This window comes from Callithrix jacchus, chromosome 5 (genome assembly GCF_049354715.1).
Source record: "Callithrix jacchus isolate 240 chromosome 5, calJac240_pri, whole genome shotgun sequence".
NCBI classification, from domain to species: domain Eukaryota; kingdom Metazoa; phylum Chordata; class Mammalia; order Primates; family Cebidae; genus Callithrix; species Callithrix jacchus.
In genome coordinates this window covers 104,709,286-104,736,454 of record NC_133506.1, presented here as the reverse complement: position 1 = coordinate 104,736,454, position 27,169 = coordinate 104,709,286, and the positions used below count along the sequence as shown (strand labels likewise).

General features: G+C 52.9%; 2 protein-coding genes across 17 annotated transcripts; both read right to left on the bottom strand.

The window, feature by feature from the left end:
- Nucleotides 1–57: 57 nt before the first annotated feature.
- On the bottom strand, nucleotides 58–20,410 carry FLOT2 (flotillin 2). Of its 16 annotated transcripts, none has more exons than XM_078373960.1 (14): nucleotides 20,064–20,267; nucleotides 19,684–19,842; nucleotides 19,164–19,270; nucleotides 9,882–9,963; nucleotides 6,824–6,914; nucleotides 5,202–5,292; nucleotides 4,086–4,209; nucleotides 3,555–3,673; nucleotides 3,319–3,432; nucleotides 3,111–3,230; nucleotides 2,807–3,021; nucleotides 2,217–2,400; nucleotides 1,426–1,575; nucleotides 58–1,315 (listed from the first exon to the last, which is right to left on the bottom strand). In XM_078373960.1, exons 6-14 carry the CDS (start codon nucleotides 5,274–5,276, stop codon nucleotides 1,277–1,279), a joined length of 1,140 nt encoding a protein of 379 aa, XP_078230086.1. In that variant the 5' UTR covers nucleotides 5,277–5,292; nucleotides 6,824–6,914; nucleotides 9,882–9,963; nucleotides 19,164–19,270; nucleotides 19,684–19,842; nucleotides 20,064–20,267; the 3' UTR covers nucleotides 58–1,276. The 16 variants fall into 16 exon arrangements, with proteins under 16 accessions (XP_078230086.1, XP_078230085.1, XP_078230083.1 ...); XM_078373959.1 differs by having other exon boundaries at nucleotides 19,741–19,842; XM_078373957.1 differs by lacking the exon at nucleotides 6,824–6,914.
- Nucleotides 20,318–25,297, bottom strand: DHRS13 (dehydrogenase/reductase 13). Its single transcript, XM_002748349.6, has 5 exons — nucleotides 25,017–25,297; nucleotides 24,783–24,901; nucleotides 23,682–23,805; nucleotides 23,185–23,496; nucleotides 20,318–21,425 (listed from the first exon to the last, which is right to left on the bottom strand). The coding sequence occupies exons 1-5, from the start codon at nucleotides 25,141–25,143 to the stop codon at nucleotides 20,974–20,976; spliced, it is 1,134 nt and encodes a 377-aa protein (XP_002748395.2). The 5' UTR covers nucleotides 25,144–25,297; the 3' UTR covers nucleotides 20,318–20,973.
- Nucleotides 25,298–27,169: the final 1,872 nt, after the last annotated feature.

Below are 27,169 nucleotides of genomic sequence, written 5' to 3'. Positions count from 1 at the left end.
GACCTGGTTGGTTGTTGGTTCTCAATCTCTCTCCTCACAGAAGACACAATGCTGGCGTGGGCATTAAGAGATCTTTATTTTACCAGAAGGGACAGGCAGTGGGGCAGTGCAACATCCAAGCCCCAGACCAGACATGCAGCATCCACATGCAGGAAGAGCTACACAGGCTGGGGCAGAGCCAGGGTGGGGAGCCGGGACCACTGGACACCCACAGCACCCCTGCCAGGACGCTTGTGTCCTGGGCTCTTCTGACTCCATTGGAGCAAGGAGGCAGAGGATTGGGCTGCTTCCTCATGACTGGAATCCTATCACTCTGGCCAGGCAGAAAGATAGCACAAGGGCTCTGGGGTCTGGCCAGGCTACAGCACTTGATTCTTTACAGGGTTGGCACAGCCTTGCCCACTGGAAGGGCCCAAAACCCAGGACACTGCAGCCCTAGCAGGAAGGTCTACATACTTTTCTGTCCCCAACAGGGCTGGACCCTGATCTCAGAAAACTTAGCAGAGTTGGAACCAAGCCCCACTGCCCCAGCAGGAACATGCCCATGAAGAGTCCTTCCCTGAGCACAAGCAGGGGCCTCCTAAGGCAGTAAGAAACTGAGGAAGCTGCTGTAGGCAGGAGGCCTTGCCTCTGTGCCCTTAGGGTGGGGGAGAGAGTACAGGGTATGAGTGCCAGCCGGGGCCTGGGGCAGATGAGGGGAAGGACAGTGGCTCTGGACCCTACAGGCCATGGCTGCCCAGGCCTAGAGGGGCAGCAGCAGGTGAGGTTGTGGGCTTCCTGGGGCAGGGTTTAGGGCTGGGAAGACCAGTCCAGGAGAGGGGACAGTGACCGTCCTACCCAGAACCCCTGCCCATGCTGAGTTCTGGCCAGGGCCATAGGGAGGACGGACAGATACACAGAGAACTTCAAGGCACCAGGATTCTGAGGAGCAGTGGGGCCACCCCCCATAGACAGAGAGTAATTGTAATAAACATCTTCAGCTTATACTACATGATGTGCATGGGGGGAAAGAAAAAGACAAAGGAAGATACACAGGGAGATGAGACAAACCTGATGAAAGTGGCAGTGAACGTGGGGTAAAGGAGAGGAAGAGGAGGAGGTGGACAGAGACAGGAGAGATAGGAAGACAGCCAGAGATGGCCTGAACACACAGCACTTCTGGTCCCTTCAAGATAAGGCACCAGAGTCAGTAACATTCCCGTTGTTCCTGTGGGATTAAAACGGGTGCTGAAGGGAGGACTGGGTGGCTGCCGAAGAGAGTGGGCCTGCAGGAGCCTCATACTTGGACACCGGTGGCCTTCTTGATCAGGGGTATCTGCAAGGATGGGAGATGCCATGAGGCTCCAGAGCCCAGGACCACTCTGCCTGGGCCTGTCCGATGGGCTGCCCAGGCAACCCCACTGCTGCAGCTGGGCAGGCACACACCTTAGATAGGTCCACGCCCGTGAGGGCATGCACAGAGGCAGGCAGCTCGGCCAGCAGTCGGTTCACTTCTGATGTGACCTTGCTGTTGTCCCCACTGAGGACCACAATCTCATCGACTTTGGTAAGTGGAGCGGCGATTTTGGCAGCAATCTAGGAGGTAAGAGTGGGAGGAGAGACTGGTTGGAGCTGACTCCGTCCCCAGCCCAGTCCAGCATCTCTCTCCCTCCCTTCCTCAACTCACTCCAACCCCAAAGCAGCCTGGGTGGCCCTTAGTCTAGCATGGTAAGAGAGGCTCTGTGGGTCAGGGATGGCTTAGGCCTGTTGTAGGGTTCCTGCCCTACAGGGGGACAGGACACTTCTCTTTTAACCCTTCTTTTTTTTTTTTTTTTTGAGACAGAGTTTTGCTCTTGTTACCCAGGCTGGAGTGCAATGGCGCGATCTCGGCTCACCGCAACCTCTGCCTCCTGGGTTCAGGCAATTCTCCTGCCTCAGCCTCTGGAGTAGCTGGGATTATAGGCACATGCCACAATGCCCAGCTAATTTTTGTATTTTTAGTAGAGATGGGGTTTCACCATGTTGACCAGGATGGTCTCGATCTCTTGCCTCGTGATCCACCCACCTCGGCCTCCCAAAGTGCTGGGATTACAGGCTTGAGCCACCGTGCCTGGCCCCCCTTTTAGCCACCTGTCCCTGTGTCACTCGCAAAGCCCAGGGAAGTTCTGGCACTTGCCTAGCTAGTCAATCAAGCAGGGACACCTGAACCCTGGGACCCGCCTGGGTGGAAGCCTCACCTGGGGCAGGGCCTCCAGCACCAAGGCCATCTTGGCTGCATCCCCGTATTTCTGGTAGGCTTCTGCCTTGAGCTTCATCCGCTCAGCCTCCGCCTTGCCCATCGCCTCAATGACTGCTGCCTCCGCCTCCCCGATTTTGCGGATCTTCTCAGCCTCTGCCTGTGCCAAGAGGACCTGCTTCACCCTGGGGGAGACCAGGCCGGGCAGGATTAGTGGGACGTACCAGGGTCCCCGCAAGCCTTGCCTGGGGGCCAGTAAACCTTCAAACCCTCTGCTCTGGGGCTGTCAGGGGTGGGAGACATTTGAAGGGCGGGGGTGGCCTAGCCTTCTGGCTCTGGCCAGGGAGAGGCCACCAGCTCCCAGCTGTACGTGGGAGGGGAAAAACCAGGATGCCTTTTATTCCCATGCACTACACTAGGCACTGGAGCCTCCTTTATCTAGGACCCTCAAGGGAATATGGGGTTATTCTCACTTCACAGTGAGTAAGCAGACATGGTGGAGGTGGGAGAAGTGGCTTCCAAACTGTGGTCAGGACAGTAGAAGGCAGAGGAGCCTGACTAAGCCCCGACCGGCACCTGGGCGGCTCTCACTTTTCACCCTCGGCGATCTGCTGGATCCGGTGGGCCTCGGCCTCAGCGGGCCGGCGCACCGTAGCAATGAGCTCCTTGTCCGTGCGCAGGATCTCCTGCGCCTCCACGTCAATCTGCTTCTTGCGCTGCACAACCTCAATCTCAATCTCTTCCTGCCGGATCTTCTGCTGCTCACGGGCCCCCTGCAGCTCGTAGGCCAACTGGGCCTCAGCTGTCTGTGGCAAGAGGGTGACTGGCACCTTAGAAGCTGGTCACCAAGTCCTGATCCCTAAGCCCCAACCCAGGATGCCCTCAGGCTGCTCACCTTGATGTTAACCTCCTCACTGAAGGCCGACTTTTGCAGCTCAAAGGCTCGCTTAGAGTCGGCGATCTTTGTGTCTGCCATGAACTTTACATCTAGCATCTCCTTCTTGCACTCAGCTTCCTGCAGGCAGAAGGGGCAAGTGAGTAAAGCTCCCCTAAGTGAGCATGGTCCTATCACCCCTGAGTTTCCCATCCTTGAACCCACGGACCCGGATGCCTGCGTCCCGTTCAGCCTCGGCCACACCAATGTCAGCATCTCTCTGTACCACAGCAGTCTGTGTCTTGCCCAGGGAGCTCAGATAGTCCACTTTATCATACACGTCCTGGGGAGGAAAGAGGGTATCATAAGCTCAAAGGAGCAGCTAGAGGCACAAAGGTGCTCCTCTAGCCAAGCCACCTTCTCCCAGATGGACACTAGGAGATACAGCTTCCCATCACACAGTACCTTGATGGTGAAGCTGAGGATCTCAATGCCCATGCGGCCAACGTCAGGGGCTGCCACCTCCCGCACCAGCTTGGCAAACTGGTCCCGGTCCTGATAAATCTGCTCTACTGTCAGAGTCCCTGGAGGCAGAGAGATCAGGGGCTGGTTCCCCAGGGACCCAGCCAGCTGGGGAAGGGAGGAGGCATGCATGGAGAGGTTGGGTGCATGCAGGGATGCTGCAGTCTGAGCTGGGCCTTCCTGGAGTATCTTCTCAACAGCATTTAACACTGGGCCTCCTGCTGCAGAGTCCAGGCTGGACGAGAAGTGTCCCAAGCAGCACCAGGTTCCTGAGCAGACTGACAGCCCCCCTAGGCCCAGCCCACCCAATGGCCTCTCCACTCAAGTTACCTGAAGTTTTAAAATGAAATACTTGAGGAAAAATGTTTTACCTTGAAACCCCAGTGAAAGAGGCCCCCTGCCAAGCTCTGCACCCCTCCCCTGCCCTGGCTTAGGAACCCCATGAAGCTCCTCAAAGGCTGGACAGGGCCTCACCGAGGATGGAGCGCAGATGTCCCTCCAGGGTCTGCAGGACGACGTTTTTGATGTCCTGCACATTCTTACCCAGGAATTGCTCACAAGCCACGGCCAGGAGTTCCTTCTCTGTCATGATCTTCACCTGCCAGTGATGACAGAGGCGCTTCAGTCAGGCTGGAGTGAGGCAGACAGAGGCCCCAGACCCACAGGTAGGCAGGGTGGTGGCTGTACCCGCTTCCCTCCTTTTTTCAGACCTGGAGGCCCTGGGGGCTGGAATCTGTCTGAGGCCTCTAGTGGGGAGACAGCAGCACAAGGACTTCCTAATACTGAGAAACTTCACTGCGCTGGCAGCCCCAGGCCCTGCCACGGCCTCTCCTGGGCATTCGGGGCTTGTCTCCCCACTCCTCCAGCTCACTGTCCCCTCACCAGCCAATTCCTCCTTTGCAGGCTTCCAACACATGGGAGACCCTCGGGCTGAGGGGCAAAGAGTATGACAAGGAGAATGAGCAATAGGAACAAAGACAGAGACGGAAAGAGCCTAGACAGGGCAGGAGAGGGTCAGGGGATGTGACCAAGGGTGCCTCTCCTTTTCGAGGTACTCAGCCAACCCCTCGCCGAGGCCTACAGCATGGCTGAACCTCGCTGCCCTGTGAAGCTGAGAGGTAGATCAGGGTAGGAAGCCCCCAACTAGTCCCCCAGCTGGGAATATGACACAGCCTCCAACTCCCAGAGTCCAGAGCTCCTCTGCCTCACATGGCCTCTCTCTCTGGGCCCCATCCCGCCCACCCCATACCCAGGGAACAAGGAAGGCCTGGATTTTGGGGCTTGGCATTTCCAACACCTGCAAAGAATGAGGGTGGGGTTAGTGAGCCAGGAGCCCTCAGCACTGGTTCGGTCCTTCGTGGGCCCGCTGAGGAAAGAAGGGGTGTCTGTTAGTCCTACTGGGTGGCCAAAAGGGCCAGGTGAGCAAGTTCCAGTGGCGATGACCCAACTCGCCCTCTCTTGTGGGACTTGCCGGGGCTGGGACGCTGGAGAGAGATTGCCCCTGGCTGCCGTCCTCTCCTCCTCCCCCCGAACCCGAGTACGGGACCAGGCAGCTCAATGGACATGCGCGGGGCTGCTGAGTTACTATACCTGGGCGACACCCGTCACAGTTAAAGCTACCCCCTCGGCCGTCTCTACGTCCTCGCAGCGGGGCTGCAACGTCATAATCTCTAGGGAAATCCTGCCAAGAAATGCAAAACAGGGGCATGGGTCTGGGGGCCCAGGGCCTGGGAGTGTTGGGAAAGAGTCTAGTACCTCACGGCTCCAGCTGGGTCCTGGTGAGAAGGGTGGAGGGAGGACTCTCCAAAGGGCTGTAGATGTCTGAGAAGGAGGTGGGCCGGGGGGGAGCTTGGGTGCAGGTGGCCCTAGGGGAAGGAGTAGAAGTGGGCTGTGTATGTGCACACACCCTCTGCTCAAGTCAGCCTGGCTGGAATAGTGAGAAAAACGAAGTGGAAAGAAGTGGCCGTGGGTGGTCTGGGCTGTTGGCAGGGGAGAATCCAGGTGTAGCTGTGTGTATGTTCTAGGATAGCAAGTCAGTGCTGGTCCTCCTGGCCCTGCAGGCCAGTGTGGATGCCATCTGAGCCTCCTGCAGGGGCCCTGACCCATTCCTTGGTCTACTCAGCACTCCAGGGTGCCCCAGGAAGCTGCCTGGAAAGCTCTGCCTGATTGTCTGGCATCCTGGGAGTATGCCCACTGCTGGGCCAAGATGGAAGTGATCCTGTACCTGCCCCTTGCCAGGGAAGACCTGCCTGGTCCCTCCACCTGGCTGTAGTCTTTGACTTGAAACCCACATCTGGTATTAGGCCCGGGTGGGTCACATGGGGAATGTAGATTGAGGTCCCACTAGAGCCTCTTGGCCAAGGAGTGTTAATCCTGGAAACAGTTGTTCTGGCCAGGCAATCTGATTCCTCCAGGGTCCACAGTCACCCAGCTTAAAAGGGATCTGGGCATTTGCAGATGTTACAAGTGTAGGAGTGGGTTTGGAGGGGGACAGGACTGCATCAAATGGGGTGCTGAGGGAGGCCTGGACTCTACTTCCACACAAGGTGCTCTGAGCCTCTCAGGCCTCTGCACCTCCCATGGCTACAAGGGCTAATGAGATGGGGATGGTCCCCTTCCCCATTGGAGATGGCAGGATGGGTGAAGAAGGGAGTGCCTAAGCAGGCTGATGGGCAATTTAATGCAGAGGGAGAGGATGAGGAAGATGCTGTTTAGCCCTCTTCCAGCCTGGGAACCAGCTGGCACATGGGCTCTGAGGGGGCAGGAGCTTTTTGATGTTCACTCCTGCAGTCCACGTGCTTTGAACTGAGAAGGTGCTCAGTAGAGAGCTGGTGAATGAAGCAATGAAGAGGGGAACCCACATATGGCAGAGTAAACATTTGGAGCTACTTAACACCCAGATCCAAGAATAGATTTCACCAGCTATGGCTGCATGGTAATGAAGGCTTGGCATCCTGGGACACTAACTGGCAGACATGGCAGAGCTTCCAGAATCCCTCACTCTTTCCCCGCTTGCAGGCCAATAGGCAAGGGCAAGGGACCTGGGGATCTACCGGGATCCATCCTGGCACCCAGGGCAGTGGAGGAGAGAAAAGAGGAGAGGGAGAAAGGCACGTTCTTAGGAGGGGAGTTCATCGGCTCCTGTCTGCCAGGCCCCGAAGGGCAGGAAGAGAGAAGGTTAGACATGGAGGAGGAAGCAGGTGGGTTATTACCTGTGCAACCCCTGTTACGAATAGTGGAACCCCCTCCGACGTCTCAATATTCTCACAGCGACACAGGATGGTCATAACCTCCAGAGACAGTCTGAGGAGCAGCCAGGGGTTGGGGAGAGGTAGGGAAAGGAAGGGGAGGAGGGGACACAGCAAACACACACAGTAGTTACCAGACAAGCACTGATGCCTGATGCCTGGAGGGTAGACATGCTGTCAGTAACCCAACCCCCAACTGCCAGCTTAGCCGAGGGCTGCAGGAGAGCAGAGACCCCCCATGCTGGCCTGTCTCTGGTCTCTTCTCTAGTCCCCAAACCATTCCAGTGAGGAGTTGCTGGGCTGGGGAAGATGCCTGCTGCCACCCTGGGCCTGCGGCATGAGGTTGGGAGGCTTATGCACAGGGCACCCAGGTTGCCTGCCACCTCACTTTCCCAGGGATCCTGTTAACAACCTGGGGGACTGAGCCTTAGCCCCTACCGTCTTCACACAGGTAAACCAGTGTTTCCAGAAATTGGGAGTGGGAGGCTATTCTGGGGACTCCTGAGCTTTAGCAAACGCTGAATCCACCAGGTCTGCACTATCTATCACTAAGAAGGCAAGGCGAGGCCAGAAAAGCCCAAAGAAAATTTGGATGTTCTGATGTGGGGGTCAAGGAAGGCTGGGGGAGAAAGTGTGCTCCTGCCGGAAAACTCAGGGACAACCAGGAGATAAGGGAGAAATTTAACTGGGAATTTCCAAAGTTGGCCAGGGGCAGAGAGAAGATTATTGGCAAAGAAATCAAGGTGCCTCAAAGCTCTCTGGCTCATTCTCTGGCTAGGCCTCCCTAGGCAGTGTGTGTATAGGGTGGCTGTCTAGGCAGAGGCCAGGCTGTGGACGGTATGGAAAGTTTCCCTAAATCAGAGGAAGGAAGAGAGGACAGAGGCCAAGGGTGAAGGGGCAGAAGCAGGTGGAGGGGGTGAGAAGGAACAGCAGGTGATGTGCAGCTCCCATCTCAAGCCGGGGAGGGTCATCTTCAGTGCCAGCCCTGGGGCTCTGGCCATGCAGACATGCAAAGGTTGCCTTCATTCAAGCCTCTAACACTAGCATCCTTGGGCCTGAGAGGACTCTTGACCTGGCTCAGACAGGAACCTACCAAGCTCTCTTCTGGGGAAGGAGAAAGGGAAATAGGGAGAGGGAGGGATGAAGGGTAGCAGGGAGGAAAGAAGGGAGGCTGCAGTTCAGATGCCAAGGGTGGAGAATTGCTCAGGTAAGGAAGAGAGAGCTGCCCACATCAGGGCCTTGGGGTAGTATAGGATGTAGCAGCAAAGTGCAGCAGGATGGGTCACTGAGCCTATAAGAAGAATGGCTGACCCCAAGGCACGCGACAGCTGCAGAAAGGACCTTGAGAGGGAGGCTGAATATCCAGGCTATTAGAAGCCTCTACTCTGACCTGAGAGGCTCCTGAAAGCCTAGGGACATAAAGGCCCCAGCCTGTGGAGATGTCCCCCAAGTAGGCTGGGGACTGGGGAAGGTGATGACCCCAGAAAAGGGGATAAGAGGGAAAGGACTACTGGCTCAGACTACCCAGTCAGTGGGACCACAGGGAGGATGTGGAGCCTGGGTGTGAGGTCGGTGTCCTGGGAAGAGATACAAGGTCCCTTACCTCTAACTTCCAAACCTGCTGTCAGAAAGGATCAGCCCTTCTGTCCTGGCTCTGCTCCCTGGAGCAAGAAGGGAGAGCAGAGGACCAAGAATATGGAGAAAGGGCTGCAGGAGACTTGCCCTAGCAGTGGCTACCCACACAGGACAGGTGGGCCTGGCTGCAGGTCGAGGCATCTGTACAAGATACTCTGTTGTGCTGGGAGTGCACAATGTGTAGGGTGGTGGTGTGTCTGGAGAGGGCTCCCCATGGCTTCTGACAGGCCACTGGCCCACTCAGATGTGTCCAGGATCCTCTCGAGTAGAGGCTATGGCCACTGTCGATTACTCTGACAATCTGAGCCTTGGATATTACTCACCTCTGGCCAGGTAAAGTGGGGGGAGAGGTGGGAGAGTGGAGCAGTTACTGGGAACCAGTGAAGTTAATCCGTTGTGCCATGCTTCCCATTCCCCCAATCCTAGTAGATGTCCTCAGGCTCCCAGGAGCCTCAAGTGCTAGCAGCTCAGTGCAGACATGAGCTGCTGATGGGTGGGGGCTAGGCAGAGGGGGTTTCCACTGGAATCTCCATGATTTCCCCTGTGGGGTGACTGACCCCCTTGCAACATGCCCACCAGCTCTGCTGCCCTTGTTGCCTGGGTCCTGGTTGGGAAGGGTCTGCTCCTCCCCTCCACCTCCCATAATCAGGAAGGGGGTGATCCTGGAAAGGTAGCTGGCATGCCTCATCTGCTGGGTGGGAGATGAGGTGGCAGGAGAGGCCAGGTCTGCCCTGCCTTGGGCTCTGCAGGCAGCAGAAGGTAGAGCTGAATGGTGGGCCCTCTGGGGAGCTGAAAACTCACTTCCTCTAGTCAGTCTTTCCAGACTGATTTAGGAGGTCTAGACCTGTCTTACCCCTGATCCTAGCACTAATTCGTTACGTCCCCACCCCTGTCTCTAACTCATCACTGTCACAGGACCACTTCTGAGTATATATCCATTATCTGCCACGTAGTCCCTGCCTGGATTACCCCAGGGCCTACATAGGTAAAGGTGTGCATGGGGTCTCTCCTGGTTTTCCTCTCTTATATGCCCATGCCAAACTGGGCATATAATAAAGACTTCTTAAATAACTTTAAGCTATGATTAGGAAATCAAGATTCTGCCTGGGCATGACCCTGAGTTCTTTGGGACAGAAGTAATGCCACCTCCAGTGGAAAAAAGAATGCCCACTAAGAAGGGGGCACCCATGACAGACTTTCCTGATACATGTCTCCTGCATCCCTGCCCAATCCATCTCACCTGCTTCTTAGAAGGCCCCGCCTACCAGAATGGAATGTGGAAATGGTAGATGTTCTAGCTGACCCTTGGGGTAAAGCAGAAGAATGCTATAAGTCCCTCTCTCCCTGGCCCACTCCATGACAGGTTCTAGAGCCCCCAGGTGCTTACCTCTGAGTGTCGGAGATACACCACCAGGCCCAGGCCCAGCCGCCAAACACGTACTGTTTATAGTCGGAACCACAACAGCCCCCTGGGGAGCAAAGCAAACCACCCCAAGTCAGTTGGTTCTTGGGTCTGTCTACTCCCCAGCCCACTGATAGCAAATTTTGTCCTTTACCTGCTCTGATACTTGACAACGTCTACTGTTGGGTGCCTCGTGCCGAGGTTACACACAAATGAGAGAGAAGTTCTCCCTGCCGTTATGGGACTTAAAATCTAGCTTGGTACACAGGCAATTTACATAAAGAGAAGGATACCCAATGAATAGTTGAGAATGTAAGTGCTTACAGAGAACAGAACAGAGCAAGACAATGGGCAGAGGTGATCTGGAAAAGCTTCCCCCACTTCTTTTTGTCAAATAAAGTCTCATTCTGTCACCCAGGCTGGAGTGCAGTGGCATGATCTTGACTCACTGCAACCTCTGCCTCCAGGCTCAAGCAGTTCTCCTACCTCAGTCTCTTGAGTAGCTGGAATTACATACATGCCTACCATACCACACCCGGCTAATTTTTATATTAATATTAGAAACAGAGTTTCATCATGTTGGTCAGGCTGGTCTCACACTCTTGGCCTCAGGCAATATGCCTACCTTGGTCTCCCAAAGTGCTAGGATAACAGGTGTGAGCCACCTCACCAGGCCAGCTTCCCCCCACCCTTTTTTTTTTTTTTTTTTAGACAGTTGGAATTAACTTGGGGTTAAACTATTGAAAAGAAAAAAAAAAAAAAAAAAGAATTAGGCCAGGCGCGGTGGCTCATGCCTATAATCCCAGCACTTTGGGAGGCCGAGGCAGGTGGATCACGAGGTCAAGAGATTGAGACCATCCTGGTCAACATGGTGAAACCCCGTCTCTACTAAAAATACAAAAATTAGCTGGGCATGGTGGTGCACACCTGTAGTCCCAGCTACTTGGGAGGCTGAGGTAGGAGAATTGCTTGAACCCAGAAGGTGGAGGTTGCGGTGAGCTGAGATTGTGCCATTGCACTCCAGTCTGGGTAATGACAGCGAAACTCCGTCTCAAAAAAAAAAAAAAAAAAAAAGAAAGAAAAAGAAAAAAAAGAATTAAAAAAGAGAGAGAGAGAGAAAAAAAAAAAGAGAGACAGAGTTTTTGATCTTGTTGCCCAGGCTGGAGTGCAATGGTGCAATCTCAGCTCACTACAACCTCTGCCTCCCACATTCAAGCAATTCTCCTGACTCCCTGAGTAGCTGGGATTACAGGCATGCACTACCACACCCAGCTAAATTTTGTATTTTATTAGAGACCCGGTTTCTCCATGTTGGTCAGGCTGGTCTCGAACTCCCAACCTCAGGTGATCTGCCCACCCTGGTCTCCCAAAGTGCTGAGATTACATGTGTGAGCCACTGAACCCAGCCCATTATTTTTTAATTTTTATTTTGAGAGGGAATCTCGCTGTGGACAGGCTGAATGAAGTACAGTGATGCAATCTTGGCTCACTGCAACTTCCACTTCCTGGGTTCAAGCGATTCTCCTTCCTCAGCCTCCTGAGTAGCTGGGAATACAGGCTCATGCTACCACACCCAACTAAATTTTTTCTTCTCAGGATGGAGTCCTGCTCTGTCACCCAGGTTGAAGTAGAATGGTGTGATCTTGGCTCACTGCAACCTCAGCCTCCTGGGTTCAAGCAACTCTCCTGCCTCAGCCTCTCGAGCAGCTGGGATTACAGGCACGTACGTACCATCGTGCTGGGCTAATTTTTGTATTCTTATTAGAGACAAGGTCTTGAACTCCTGACCTCGTGATTGGCCCACCTCAGCCTCCCAAAGTGCTGGGATAATAAGCATGAGCCACTGTGCCTGGTCCAGCTTCCATTTTTAATTAATTCATTCGATAAAAAAGTATGCCCTGGCTGGGCGTGGTGGCTCACGCCTGTAATCTCAGCACTTTGGGAGGCCAAGGCAGGCAGATCATCTGAGGTCAGGATTTCAACACCAGCCTGGCCAACATGGTGAAATCCTGTCTTTAAAAAAAAAAAAAGTATGCCCTGCAGTTCACCTGTTATCACGGTGGGTGTAGATAGAGAGGGAACGCAGAGGGGAGCCACACTGTGGGGCTTGTGGGAAGGAAGGAATAGTCTTCCAGTCAAGGTGGTGGGGCTTGCTCTTCTGCCTAGCAGATACATCTCAGTGAGGCTGGTTCTCTAGTTCCAGAATATTCAGAATGACTTTGTTCCTCTCATGGGAGTGGGTGAAGGCTAGGCCTCGAAACAAATGCTAACTTGTGGCCGGGCGCAGTGGCTCATGCCTATAATCCCAGCACTTTGGGAGGCCGAGGCAGGTGGATCACGGAGTCAAGAGATCGAGACCATCCTGGTCAACAAGGTGAAACCCCGTCTCTACTAAAAATCCAAAAATTAGCTGGGCACGGTGGTGCACGCCTGTAGTCCCAGCCACTTGGGAGGCTGAGGCAGGAGAATTGCTTGAACCCAGAAGGCAGAGGTTGCAGTGAGCCAAAATTGTGCCATTGCACTCCAGTCTGGGTAACAACAGCAAAACTCCGTCTCAAAAAAAAAAACGAAAACAAATGCTAACTTGTGGTGCCAATGGGCTAAGTGAAGAGAAAGCAAAAAGGCCTAAAAAGGAAGTGGTTCTTGGGAAACAGTGTGTCAACTATACAGAATATCTAATTCAGCCACAACCCAGATCCATGCTGTAGACATGTTCCCTATACAGAAATGAAAAAAATCAATTCTTGAGATTCTTGTGGTAAACTTTCGTTAATGCCAAAATTCCTTATCAAGTTCAAGGAAACCTTCATAAAACTGGACAGGTAGTTAACTTGCAGTGCAAAAAAATGTACAGGAAACAGAATTCAAAGAAAATACATGATCTGGGAAAAACCAGAGTGTTTTCTTTTCTTTTCTTTTCTTTTCTTTTTTAGAGACAGGGTCTCATTCTGTTGCCCAGGCTGGAGTACAGTGGTGCGATCACGGCTCACTGCAGCCTTGATCTCTTGGGCTCAATCGATCCTCTCACCTTAGCTTCTTGAGAGCCGGAACCACATGTATATGCCACCAGGGCTGGCTGATTTTTTGTGGAGACAGGGTTTCACCACATTGCCCAGGCTGGTCTCGAATTCCTGGGCTCAAGCGATTCACATGCCTTGGCCTCCCAAAATGCTGGGATTACAGGTGTGAGCCACTGAGACCAGCCAAGCATTATCATTTCCATCTTCACAAAGTTAGGTTTTCTAACCCAACCTCAAAAGGTTGTTTGATTCCCCAGGTCAAGGGTCTGGGGGAGTTTCATACAGTTGGGTTAGTTCCCTCACAGCAGGGAACAAGGCAAGTGGAGGCGGGGGCAGAGGGCAGATCACACAGTGTCTTGTACGTCAGGCCAAGGAGCTGTGTGACAGGAAGCCAGGTTACCCTTGAGAAACATGCCACTTTGCACGAGGAGGAAGACACTGGGATCAGGGACACTGGGTAGAAACCTCTTGCAGTAACCCAGGCAAGGCATGGTGGCTGATATGGGCAGACAACTTCTAGAGCAGTCTTATCCAAGACAACTTTCTGAGAGGGTAGGAATGTTCTATATCTTCTTCTGTGTTTACACTGTGCAGTACAGCAGCCTCTAGCAATATGCAACTGTTGTGCACTTCAAATGAGACTAGTATGACTGGGGAACTGAATTTTTTTTTGAGACGGAGTTTCACTGTTGTTACCCAGGCTGGAGTGTAATGGCATGATCTTGGCTCACCGCAACCTCTGCCTCCTGGATTCAAGCAATTCTCCTGCCTCAGCCTCCCGAGTAGCTGGGACTACAGGCGTGCACCACCATGCCCAGCTAATTTTTGTATTTTTAGTAGAGACGGGGTTTCACCTTGTTGACCAGGATGGTCTCAATCTCTTGACCTCGTGATCCACCCGCTTCGGCCTCCCAAAGTGCTGGGATTATAGGCGTGAGCCACAGTGTCCGGCCCCCTGTATTTTATTTTTTTGAGACGAATTCTCGTTTTGTTGCCCAGGCTGGAGTGCAGTGGCATGATTTCGGCTCACTGCAACCTTTGCCTCTAGGGTTCAAGTGATTCTCCTGCCTCATCCTCCCAAGTAGCTAAGACTACAGGTGTGTGCTACCACCTCCAGCTAATTTTTTGTTCTTTTAGTAGAAACAGGGTTTGACCATGTTAGCTAGGATGATCTCCATCTCCTGACCCCATGAGGCTCCCACTTCGGCCTCCCAAACTGCTGGGGTTACAGGTGTGAGCCACCGTGCCCAGCCTGAATTTTTTTTTTTTTTAAGATGAGGTTTCACCATGTTGGTCAGGCTGGTCTTGAACTCCTGACCTGAGGTGATCCACCCGCCTCAGCCTCCCAAAGTGAGGGGATTACAGTTGTGAGCTACCATGCCTGGCGAGCCTGAATTTTTTATTTGATTAATTTAAATGGTTACCTGTGGCTAGTGTCCACATTGGGTAGTGCAGCTCTACAGTCTGGGTTTGAGTGGGTGGTGAGGACAATGATAGAAACAGACACTATGGAGAGAACAGGAAACTAGGGACAAATTTTGGGTGGGTGGAGGCAAGGGAACAAAGACCTGCTCCACCCCACCCCCAGTGGGGAAGGCTTGAAAGGTTGGAGAGCTGGCATCTAATACTGCTTAACAGGCAGGTAACTCAGTTTTCTGGGTCTGCTGCCATGCATGAAGTTCCAGAAGCAAAGCCAGAGGTTCAGGGATCAAAGAGCAGCCCCACAGTGTGGGCAGGGAACAGTAAGAGGGGGTCTTGGATATCTGTTTTGCTGAGGTGGAACTACCTGCTTACAGGGCTGCTGTTCAAGGTAAGCCATTCCAGGCTTTTCTGACCTGGGAGGTAGAATAGGGTGGCATCTGAGGACAAGCACTCAATCTGAAACCCAAACCATCTCAGGATCAAGTGAAACTGGAAGGGTGCCAAAAATCACAGCTTATTCTAGATCTTCTGGCTTGGTGGGGGCTGGGGCATGGCTACCTTGGGCTAGCTCCAGGGGACTTCTCAAAATATGCAGTGGGAAGGTGGTAGTGGTAGGGGGTAGGATGAGGAGGTGGGGTGGGGGATGGACAGTATAGATGGCCACCCCTTAGCTTACTTTTTTTTTTTTTTTTGAGATGGAGTCTTGCTCTGTCATCCAGGCTAGAGTGCAGTAGTGCAATCTCAGCTCACCGCAACCTCCACCTCTGGGATTCAAGTGATTCTCCTCCCTCAGCCTCCTGAGTAGCTGGGACTACAGGCATGTGCCACCATGCCCAGCTAATTTTTGTATTTTTAGAGACAGGGTTTCACCATGTTGGCCAGGATGGTCTCGATCTCTTCATTTCATGATCCACCTGCCATCACCTCCCAAAGTGCTGGGATTACAGGCATGAGCCACTGCGCCTGGCCCTTTTTTTTTTTTTTAGACGGAGTTTCGCTGTGTTGCCCAGGCTGGAGTGTGGTGGCACGAACTCAGCTCACTGCAACCTCCACCTCCAGGGTTGAAGCGATTCTCCTGCCTCAGCCTCCTGAGTAGCTGGGATTATAGGCACCCACCACCATATCTGGCTAATTTTTTTTCAGTAGACAAGGGTTTTGCCATGTTGGCCAGGCTGGTCTTGAACTCCTAAACTCAGGTGATCTGCTTTCCTCGGCCTCCCAAAGTGCTGGGATTACAGGCATGAGCCACCGTGCCCAGGCCATCCTTTACCTTTAACTTATTCTTTGACTTGGGGAGCAGGCTGCCACAGCTCAAGCTGGGCCTTGGCCAAGAGCAACATGGCCAGGTTCCCAGGGGTAGAAACAACAGGAAGCTGGAACTGCCAAATTGCCCTGCCCCGACCAGCATCCTCCCGGAAAGGCAACTTCCTGTCAGCTTTCTGTCACTCAGCCTGAGCAGCCCTCCCAAGAGGCCAGTTAGGTGCCTCTTCCTTGACTTCCCTAACTCTTACTCATCTCAAGACCTAGAAGTTTCTCCTACTTGTACCTCACTCTTTCTAAGCCAACTTGCTTTCCTTTTCCGTAATTAAGCTGAAGAACCACAAAATACCTTACGATAACCTCTGTTCCACCCCCTTAGCTCCTCCCAAGGACACAGCCCACCACTCTGTCCTCTCAGGAGCACCCCCTGCCCTTCCTGGCTCTCCTCCACCTTCTTTTGTTTTTGAGACAGTGTTGTGCTCTGTCACCTAAGCTGAGTGCAGTGGTGTGATCATAGCTCACTGCAGCCTTGAACTCATGGGCTCAAGTGATTCTCCAGCCTCAGCCTTCCATACACCACCCACCACGCCTGCCTAATTAAAAAGAACTGTTTTTGTAGAGACAGGGTCTTGCTATGTTGCACAGGCTGGTCTCAAACTCTGGGCCTCAAGTTACTCTCCCACCTCGGTCTCCCAAAGTGCTGGGATTACAGGTGTGAGCCACTGTGCCCAGCCCACCTTCTTCCTACTAGTCAAGAAGTCTGTATCTTGGCTGGGCATGGTGGCTCATGCCTGTAATTCCAGCATTTTGTGAGGCTGTGGTGGGAGGACTGCTTGAGCCTAGGAGTTTAAGACCAGCCTAGGCAACACAGGGAGACCCTATTTCTACAAAAAATTAAAAATTAGCAGCCAGGCATGATGGCTCACACCTGTAATCCCAGAACTTCAGGAGCCTGAGGTGGGCTGATGACTTGAGGCCAGGAGTTTGAGAGCAGCCTAGCCAACACAGTGAAGCCCCGTCTCTACTAAAAATATAGAACTTAGCTGGGCATGGTGGCGTGCATCTGTAATCCCAGCTACTCGGGAGGCTGAGGCATGAGAATTGCTTGAACCTGGTAGGTAGAGATTGCAGAGTCAAGTTGAATCACTGTACTCTGGCCTGGGCAACAGAGCAAGACCTTGTTTTAAAAGAGAGAGAAAAAAAAAAACAACTAAGTGTGGTGGTGCACAATTATAGTCTCAGCTACTTGGGAGGCTGAGGTGGGAGGCTTGCTTGAGCCTGGGAGGTGGAGGCTGCAACCTGTGATTGTGCTACTGCACTCTAGTAGCCTGGGTGACAGAGCAAGACTGTGTCTCAAAAGAAAAAAATATAAAAATAAAAGTCCATATCCTACTAGAGGGTTTTAGCCTTTTTTGAGCTACACACCCCTTTAGCAATCCAGCAATGTCTAAGGACCCCTCCTCAAGAATATTTGTTTATCTATCTATCTATTTATTTATTTTTTGAGACAGGGTACACTCTGTTGCCCAGGCTGGAGTACAGTGGTATGATCTTGGCTCAATGCAACCTCTGCTTCCTGAGCTCAAGCGATACTCCCACGTCCGCCTCTGGAGTAGCTGGGACCACATATGTGCCACCAGTCCTGGCTATTTTTTTTTTTTTTTTTGGTAGAGGCAGAGTTTTGCCATGTTGCCCAAGCTAGTCTCAAATTCCTGGCCTCCAAGTGATCCATCTTTCCTCAGGCTCTCAAATTGCTGGAATTACAGGCATGAGTCTGGCCAAGAATATTTATAAATTCATAAAATAAATACATAAGAAATTATATTGAAAGTTATCAAAATTTAAAACAACCAAATGTGTAATACAGTAATATGTCCTTCTTTATTAATACATTAAATAGTAAGATCTAGTGGTAGATTTAATTACTAGCTTAATTTCAAAATACAGAGGCGTGTAAATGGTTTCCTTTTTTTTTTTTTTTTTTTGAGACAGAGTTTGCTCTTGTTTCCCAAGCTGGAGTTCAATGGAACACTCTTGGCGTATTGCAGCCTCCGCCTCCCGGGTTCAAGTGATTCTCCTGCCACAGCTGCCTGAGTAGCTGCTGGGATTACCAGCACACGCCACCATGCCTGGCTAATTTTTTGTATTTTTAGTAGAAACAGGTTTTTATCATGCTATCCAGGCCAGTCTCAAACTCCTGATCTCAGGTGATCCGCCTGCCTCAGCCTCCCAAAGTGCTAGCATTACAGGTGCGAGCCACTGCACTGGCCAATGATTTTCAAGGTACCAGCAATAACTAGTGTGTTAGGAAAATGCCTGCTAATACTATCATGAATTGTTGCCAATATTCATAATCACAGAAAACACTAAATTTCAATGGATGAGAGAAAATAAAATTGTGCTTTCTCAAACCTTACCCCCAACCCTGACCCATGAAAAGAAGTCCCCTTTAAAAATGAAAAAGATTGGCCAGGTGCAGTGGCTCACGCCTATAATCCTAGCACTTTGGGAGTCCGAGGCAGGTGGATCATGAGGTCAAGAGATCGAGACCATCCTGGTCAACATGGTGAAACCCCGTCTCTACTAAAAATACAAAAATTAGCTGGGCATGGTGGTGTGCGCCTGTAGTCCCAGCTACTTGGGAGGCTGAGGTAGGAGAATTGCTTGAACCCAGAAGGTGGAGGTTGCGGTGAGCTGAGATTGTGCCATTGCACTCCAGTCTGGGTAACAACAGCGAAACTCCGTCTCAAAAAAAAAGAAAATGATTCCCCTTTAAAATTTTCAAAAGTAGAGAGAAAAGAAGTTTTATGTTACAAACTGAAGGAGGGAGTTAGACATTAAGAAAGGATGGAAAAGATGACTTTGAGATGATTAGCATCCTCCTTCTGAAATTGGGCTGGGTGAGATGCCTCTGGACCTAGATGGAGGTCCAAAGAGCAAAGCAGAAAGGTGGGAGCAGGGGTGGGAGCAGTTGCTCTGCTCTTGCGAGTCCACACCCAAGAGGGAGCTGCATCTCAGCTTGATCATCTCAAATCCCAAGGCACCATTACGCCAGGCATTATCCCCCTGCCTTCTCTGCTTCCCTGACTCCAGCATCCTCAGTTCTCAGCATGGCCTCCTCTTTTCACCCCTAACATAGCTTTGAAGCTAACTACATTGACTTCTGTTCAGAAGAGCAGGTTCTCGGTAGCTGGAAGGCACAGAGCAGCCCATCTCTGGGGCACTTTTTGGCCCTCAGTCTCAAGATTTTTCACAAAGATGGAATTGGAGCTTTTGTCTTTTCAGCCCAGAGTTTGGGTTTCCTGAAGAAAATTCCACAAGAAAAACAAAAGTGCAGTGCAGATTCTGGTCTCTAAAAGCCTTCTGTAAGGGTGGGGACTGGGAGACAGGTCTAGGTCTTATAGAGGGGCAAGTCTGGCCTCAGTGTTCTCTGGGGGTCTCCCTCCTGTCCCCAAGGCTACTTCTGGTCTTCAGGGGGGTAGGGTACTTATTAGATTGATTTTGAGATTCAAAGTGACCCAGAAGCCATGTTTTGGAATGAAAATTCCCAGTGGACTTATCATACCTTTCCAAGGGATGGCAGCTATAAGGCCTGGCTCAGGGCTTCTACCTCCTTCTATTTCTTCTGTAGCCACTTCTACCAAATCTGCACGCAGGCTGAAAAACTCAGCACTGATAGTGGGAAGACAGACAAGAGAAATTCCTCCAGCTCCAGGCCGTCAAACTGTCAGGCACCAGGACCCCCTCCCCCAGCTCCTGAGAGTCAGGAGCTGCACAATCTGGTGGCTTGCAAGGTGTCAGTCGCTTCCCAAAGCACCCCAATATAAAATCTCAATAGCAACTCATTTTCTCCATTACTGCAGTCCCCAAGCCCCACCTTGACAGAAATTCTGGAGCTTGCAGCATTTTGCAATCCCGAGCTGCACAGCCCAGAGCCGGGTTTCCCAACCTGTAGAGGCCGCACCCGCGTCGCCTGGGCGGGCAATGCCGGTAATCCCCAACAAGCCCCAGCCTGCTCGGAATTAACGGGTCAGACTGTGCCCAGAGAAAGGACCTATGTCTCAGGGCCCCTCCCCTACAGGCACCTGCCCTCCAGGGCTGCGCGACCCGTCCCAGTCCCGAGCGGTGGAATCCAGCCAAACCTCTGCGTTCCCGGAACCACCAGCTCCCTCTCTCACGGAACCCCGCGACTTCAGTTCGGGAACCCCAAGCTCACGGTGGAGCCCGTGAGGGGGAGGCCCGGCCTAGGGAGGGGGATGGGGAGGAGAAGCAAACACTAGAAAACACGCAGCGGGAGGGGGAGCTCACGCAGCAAGGAAAGCATGAGCACAGGGGGGTCTCTCCTGGGGACCAGCGCCCTGTGCGGCGCGGTAGACTCAGGCCCAGGTCTTCCCCGTGCCCTCCCCAGCCATGCATCCACACCGAGCACCCTCCACAGCGCCCACCTCCCTCGCCGCCCCCTCACCTGAAACCACCAGCGCCTCGTTGGGCCCCACTGTGTGGCAATTGCCCATAGCGCCGGCGGCACGGAGGGCCCTCAGGACCACAGAGACCCGGACAGCAGTAGCGGGTCCGAAGCGCCGGCCGCGCCCAGCCTATCCCGCCACCCTCAGCGGCCGGCTGCCCGCTCGCCCGCGCCCCTCTGTGGTCGCAGCCCCGCCGGAAGTGTGGCGGCGGAGGGCGGGGCCGGCGCATTGAGGCAGGAACGAGCGCATCCTGGGCGGTCAATGCGCTTTATTCTAAGGGGCTCCAGATGCAGATAGCCCCAGGCCTGCCTGCAGCCGCCCAGGAGTCCCCTTACTCCCATGAGGCACCTCGATACCAACTGCCCTGCCTTGACTCACTTCCTAGCACCTATCTTATGGCAGTCGGCCCTGAGCTCGAAGCCCTGGGATCAAATCCCAGGCCCTGCTTCTACTCGCTGTGAGACCTTAGGCGAATCCCTTAGATTGGGCGCCTAATCCCGTTTCAAGAACATGGGGGTAATTTACCTAGCTAGATGGTTGCAAAGGGCTCGGTTCACTAATTCTCAATGTTGGCAGTGTATCACATTGCAAGCTCCCTGCCTCTGCTCCAGAGCTGATTAGAATGAACGAGGGTGGGGCCTGGAAATACTAAATCCAAATTCCCAAGAAGCACAGGGTCTAGCATATTACTCCCTATCTCTCCATCTGGGGTTACTGTCACTCTCAGAAAGAAATAATCACCCATTATTCCTTCAACCAGAAAAAGATGTCCAGGGCATAGCTTGGGACCCCAGAAAGTAACCATGGAGGTCAAGATCACAAACCCGTCAGTGTCCAGGGCATGGCCTGGCACACATCCGAGGTTTTCAAGGGCCATAAAGTTCCATGGAAAGCATCCTGGCCTTAGGGTTAGCAGAGCTGGGTTTTAGGCTCAACTTTAGCCTGAATTCGGCGTGTCATCTTAGACAAATCTGGTGAGCTCTGAGGGTTAGGGTAGGATTCAGAAACTGTGGGCTGCTTAGGGTTGGGGGAGCTCAGAGAAGATGGGGCCCCTGAGTCCTCAGGCTGGGGGTCTTCATCTGGTTCAGCATCCTCCATAGGCCCAAGCCCTGCCAGCCTCTTGCTGGCCTCCCATAGCCGATGGGCTGCCTGGTCATCTCGGGCAGCTGGAGGCACCTCTTCCACATGGCAGTTGGCAAAATATCTCCCACTGAGGGGCTCGAGGCCCTCTTGTAGAGCACAGTACAGGGGTGTCTGGGCACCTCCTCTGGGTGCCCGGAGCACCAGCCAAGCCAATGGGAGCAAAAGTGGGCGCAGCCATCCCGGAACATGGCGCAGGAACAGCTCCGAGTTCACAGGCCCTGTAGGCAGGAAGAAGGAAAGGAGTTGGACTAGGTGCAGTGCTATGCATCTATAGTCACAGCTACTGGAGAGGAGGAGCAGGAGGATCGCTTGAACCTAGCTTTTTGGGACCAGTCAGGGCAACAGTGAAACTCTATCTCTTTAAAAAAAAAAAAAGAGTTGGGACAGAGCTAGGAGACCAGGGAGAGAATCTGATTCAGTGGAAACCAGGGTAGTATTTACCAGGTATTCAGGGCTTCTGCAAGATGACTTCACTCATTTCCTGCATGAAGCCTCTTCCCTTCCATCCAAACTACTTGTACACCCCATATCCCAGATTTTGTTCATGCTGTGTCCCATGCCTGAAAAAATTCTCAGTCTCTCTCCACCTTTTCTTCTAGCTCAAGTCCTGTCCCTTGTTTAAGCAGCATTTACTAAGTACTTGCAGTATACCAGCCACTGTTTTGGACATTAGGGATATGGAGTATAATAAAGGGTTAATAAAGGTTAATTGTGATCGTCACTATTATAATTACTAATAAGCCTTAGGCAGTGACTATCTAAAATGTGGTATGGTAATATGAATATGGCAGATATTGTTATCCTGGTAGAACCTCTTCCATAAGACAAAGCCTACCTCTGGATCTCCAATTATCTCACTCAAGAGTAAAAGCCAGAATGCCTACAGTGGACCTCCCTCCAAACCCTACAGGACCTGGTGCTTCTCTTTGACTTCACCTCTTGCTATTCTCTCCACACTAGCCTTTCTCAAGCACACCAGGAACTTCTGCCTGAGGGCCTTTGCACTTACTTTTTTTTTTAGAGACAGAGTCTCGTTCTGCCGTCCAGGCTGGAGTGCATCGACATGATCTCGGCTCACTGCAACCTCCACCTCCTGGGTTCAAGCAATTCTCCTGCCTCGGCCTCCTGAGTAGCTGGGATTCGAGGCACCCACCACTATGCCCAGCTAATTGTTTGTATTTTTATTAGAGACGGTTTCACCATGTTGGCCAGGCTGGTCTTGAACTCCTGACCTTAAGTGATCCGCCAGCCTCGGGCTCCCAAAATGCTGAGATTACAGGCATGAGCCACCACGTCTGGCCCCTTTGCACTTATTTTTGCGCCTTTCTCTCTCTTTTTGGGCATCTCAGTATCTTTTAGGCCTCTGTTCAAATGTTGCCTTTATGGATATATGTCTTCCTTGACTGCCACTCCATATTCCCATTCCATTTGCCACTTGCCGTGCTTCCTCTTTCCTTACAGCGCTCTATCACTACTCCTCATAGTATATATATTTATTTATAGGCTGTCTCCCTCTCCTCCAAACTAGAATGCAAACTCTATGAGGGCAGGGTCTTTGTTTTGTTCACTGCTATATCCTCAGCACTGCAAATAATGCCTGATACATAGTAGGTACTCAGTAAATGCTTCTTGGATGAATGAATAATTATTAGCTATCATCATCATCATATTATAGTCAGTTCAGTCAGTGCAGATGGCTCCTGGGGGTGGGAATCCAGGTCTTATTCATGGCCATTACCACCCCTGCCCCAGGGCTCAGCACCTAGGCTTATGGTGTGAGAAGAACCTAAACCAGTAGAGCCTGCTTCCAAGATCAGCAAGGAACAGGTCTCTCCTTGGACCATGCTTCCTTCCTGCCCTGAGATTCTGTGACTCAATGAGGGCTGGGGGGCAGGGAGGTGGAAATGGTGTGGGGGCGGGCACAGGATGGGGCAAAGAAGGGAGAGGGGAATCAGGAGTCAAAGAACCAGACCTCACCTGGGTGGGCTGCATAGCAGGTGACGCCAGTGCCCTCAAGCTGGGTGGCAAGCTCCCGGGCAAACAGTACATTAGCCAGCTTACTGTCAGCATATGCCCGCAGCTCCTGCCGCCAGCCCACCACTGGGCGGTCCAGGCGTTTGAAGTCGAGGCGTCCTCGCCGGTGGGCAGCTGAAGCCACCACCACCACTCGGCTAGGGGTACATGCCTTCAGGCGAGGCAGCAGCAGATGTGTCAGCAGAAAGGGACCGATGTGGTTCACCCGAAGCAGCAGGTTAAATGCCTCGCGGGTCCGGCCACAGGAACTGATCCCTGGGGCAGAGGCCAGGTGTGAGCGGCTGCTCTAGAAGGAGCTATGCAGCCTTGGCATCCCTATCTGTGAGATTGGAATAGGGGGCATCCTTCCCATGTGTCCACTGGCCCCAGCAGGGCCCCACTGGAGGGGGCAACTGCCCCTGGCCACCCACCACCCCCCTGCAGGGCCTGCTGCCCCTCACCGGCATTGTGGATGAGGATGTCCAACCGTGGCTCAGAACTCAGGAAGGCAGTGGCAAAGGCCCGCACGGAGGCCAGACTGGCCAAGTCCAAGGCCATGAAGATGACCTCATTGTTCCCACTCTCCTGTGGAGCGGCAAGGGCTGGGCTTGTCACCAGGCACCTCTCTCCTCTTCCCTCTCCCCAGGCACCAAATTCTGAGAGTCCATCTCCTACTGTTTACAAAAATCTGCCCCTGTGTCTTACAGTGTCATAGATAAGCGTGTGGATTCAAATCCTGACCTAGTCTTTTACTAGAGTGTGACCTTGGGCAAGATACTTAATCTCTCTGGGCCTCAGTTCTCTCACTGCATAAAGGGAATAATAATAACAGTACCAATCTCACCGAGCTGTTGTGAGGATGAAAGGAGTTAACATGAGTAAAATACACTCCAGCAGCACTGGGTAGGTATTTGCTATTATTATTATCATCCACTTTCCCCATTACCATTTACCCTAAAATCTCTAAGAGACTTCTCACTGGTCTTCTTTCACCTGTTCTTCCCCCTCCACTCCAGGCTCCAGGCAGCCACAAAGGGGTTCGTTTCAAAGGCTATTCTGCCAGTCCTGAGCCTACTGAGGGCTGTTCATGAGACCTACTGTCCGCTGGTCTCTGCTGCCCCATCAATAAATTCCAAGCTTCTCAACAGGCTCTAGAATGGCTCCAGCCCTGTCATTTGCCCATCTTCCCCATACTTTGTGCTCTAGCCACATTTAATCTTTTTCTCAGATTCTCAGATCAGTCAAGCTTTCTTGCCTCAGGGCCTTTGCTTATGCTGTGCCCTCTGCTGTTCCCTTCCCTACTAATCTTCATTAACTCAAATCCTACTGAACGTTAAACGTCTCAGAACTGCAATTACGGCCTTCAGGAAGCCCTCCCCCGACTCGGCTCTGGTGCGCCTTCCTTGGGTGACCTCAGCGCTCCGTGCACCCCCTCTTCGCGCTGAGCCGCCCGCGCCGCATTCTCCTTCCCGGACCCGGATCCTCCGCAGCCGCTTTGCTGGCTTGTCTGTGTCCCGGCGGGTTCTCGGCTCACAGTCCCACGCGCCCCCGCCGCCCCTCACCTGGCGGAGGTCGAAGGCAGCAGCCTCCCCGCGCTCCCGGCTGCGGCAGGCCAGCACCACGCGTGCTCCCCGGCGGGCCAGCTCCAGGGCCGTCATCTTCCCGATGCCGCTGTTGGCGCCTGCGGACCGCGGGAGAAAGCAGAGCTGAGCTGAGCCTGGAGGGCCGCTGCTCCCGCCGGCCCGGCGTACTCTCCGCGCGCCCGCTGGCTCACACTCACCCGCCTCCGCACTCACCCGTGACCACTGCCGTGCGGCCCCGCAAATTGCCTATGCCGCCGCACGGCGGGGCCTTCACCAGGTTGTAGTAGACAAGCACGTAAGCGCCCAGTAGCAACCCCGCGCCCAGCAGCAGCGCCTCCATGCCAGCCGCGCCTCCCGGTTCCCGCCCAGGCCCCGCGCCGCCCTGGATTGCCGCCAAGCGGCTGCCGATACGCCCGACACAGGCCTGGAACGGCGCCGGGGCTAGTCAGCCTCCGAAGGCGGAGGCGGGCAGGAGGCTGGGCAGGGGTGTGTGTGCGTGCGGGTGTGCGCCGGCCCTGCGAGCGCCCCCTAGGCGTGCGTCGGCGTCCTGGGGGCGTGTGCCTTTGTGGACACCTTTGAGGTGCGTGTGTGCACTTGGGCCCTGGGAGCGCCCCCTAGGTGTGTGCCTGTATGAACTCTTAGGTGCGTGTGTCCACGGGCACCCTGGGAGTGCACGCTAGGTATGTGCATGCATCTGCAACGCTTGTGTGTGAATGAACTCTAGATGTGTATGTGCCCAAGGGCCCTAGGATCACCCTTCGGGTTGTGTGCTTGCCTCTGGATCCTGTGTGTGAGCCCATGTAAGCACCTTGTCAGTATTTGTGTGCCTTCAGGCAGAGTCCGTGCAGGTATGTGCCTGCATCTGTAGTCTCTGTAAACGCGTGTGCTCGAATATCTCCATATGTTTACTCTAGGTGTATGTAGCACAGTCCTTTCCTTTTGAAGTCAGTCTTTTCCTTCTGAAGGTGTGTGCATGAATACACCTATGTCTTTGAGTCTAGTCCTAGATGCTTTTTCCTCTAGGAACAAATCCCTTCCTTTCTCGTCCTTCCTTTCCTCCTTCCTTCCTTCCTTTCTTCTTTCCTTCCTTTCTTCCCTCCCTCCCTCCTTCCTTCCTCTCTCTTTCCTCTTTCTTCTTTCTTTCTTTTCTGAGACAGAGTCTCACACTGTTGCTCAGGCTAGAGTGCAATGGTGCGGTCTCACCTCACTGAAACATCTGCCTCCCAGGTTCAAGCGATTCTCCTGCCTCAACCTCCCAAATAGCTGGGATTACAGGCATGTGCCACCATGCCTGGCTAATTTTGTTATTTTTAGTAAAGATGGGATTTCTCCATGTTGGTCAGGCTGGTCTCGAACCCCTGACCTCAGGTGATCTACCGGCCTCGGCCTCCCAAAGTGCTGGGATTGCAGGTGTGAGCCACCGTGCCTGGCCCTGGCTTTTTTTTTTTTTTTTTCTGAGACAGAGTCTTGTTCTGTCACCCAGGCTGGAGTGCAATGGCATGATCTCAGCTCACTGCAACCTCCACTTCCTGGTTCAAGCAATTTTCCTGCCTCAGGCTCCAGAGTAGCTGGGATTACAGGTGTGTGCCACCGTGCCTGGCTAATTTTGTATTTTAGTAGAGACGGGTCTTCACCATGTTGGCCAGGTTGGTCTCGAAGTTCTGACCTTCAGTGATCCACCTGATTCAGCCTCTGAAAGGGCTGGCATTACAGGTGTGAGCCTCTGTGCTTGGCCAAATCCTTCAATTTTTTTATCTTCACATCCAGCCCCCAGCTTCTAGGATTCTTCCCTGTTCTCCCCACACAGGCTAGAGGGGACACTGTTCAAGGTGGCACAGGCAGTTAAGGGGTGTCAGAATTCACTCCTTCATTCCCCATCTGTCTTCCCTACCTCAGTCCCACTAATCCCCTCCATGGCTGAAAGGAAAGCAAGAAGAGATAGAGAGTAAAATCTATTATTGCCTTTCAGGAAATTTTCCTTTGTAATGGTCCTCACAGGTGATAGAGATAGGCAGAGAAGCTCCATCACTCACTTATAAGTGACAATGATGGCAAGAAGGATGGGGCCGGCTAGGGACAAATGGGTAAGCGCATTCCAGACCAGAAGGCCATTGCCTGAGAAATTCGTAAGTGCCTAGTATTTGGCACTTATAGTATGCTCAGCAGTGTAGTTAGCCCTAGAAATTCTGAGCAGAAGAAATACAAGTTTCTGCCCTTAGGGGTTTCAAGAAGCCCATCAAGGCAGGGGGATTAGAGTGATGAAGCCTAGATGGGCAGATTAGAGTCAGGAACAGACTTCAGGATTCCAGGGCTAGTTTCCTGTTTAGCTGCATCGTGGATGGTTTCCACTGTAGATGCTGAGGATG

Coding starts and splice junctions, on each gene's coding strand:
- FLOT2 (XM_008997162.5), bottom strand. CDS start 20,293: ATGCGCCGGCCCCGCCCTCCGCCGCCACACTTCCGGCGGGGCTGCGAC. Junction 3,231..3,318: donor AACGGGACGCAGGCATCCGG/GTCCGTGGGTTC, acceptor TTCTGCCTGCAG/GAAGCTGAGTGCAAGAAGGA. Junction 1,576..2,216: donor TGCTGGAGGCCCTGCCCCAG/GTGAGGCTTCCA, acceptor CTTACCTCCTAG/ATTGCTGCCAAAATCGCCGC.
- DHRS13 (XM_002748349.6), bottom strand. CDS start 25,143: ATGGAGGCGCTGCTGCTGGGCGCGGGGTTGCTACTGGGCGCTTACGTG. Junction 23,806..24,782: donor CTGCCTTCGACCTCCGCCAG/GTGAGGGGCGGC, acceptor GCCGCTCCACAG/GAGAGTGGGAACAATGAGGT. Junction 21,426..23,184: donor CTGCTATGCAGCCCACCCAG/GTGAGGTCTGGT, acceptor TCCTGCCTACAG/GGCCTGTGAACTCGGAGCTG.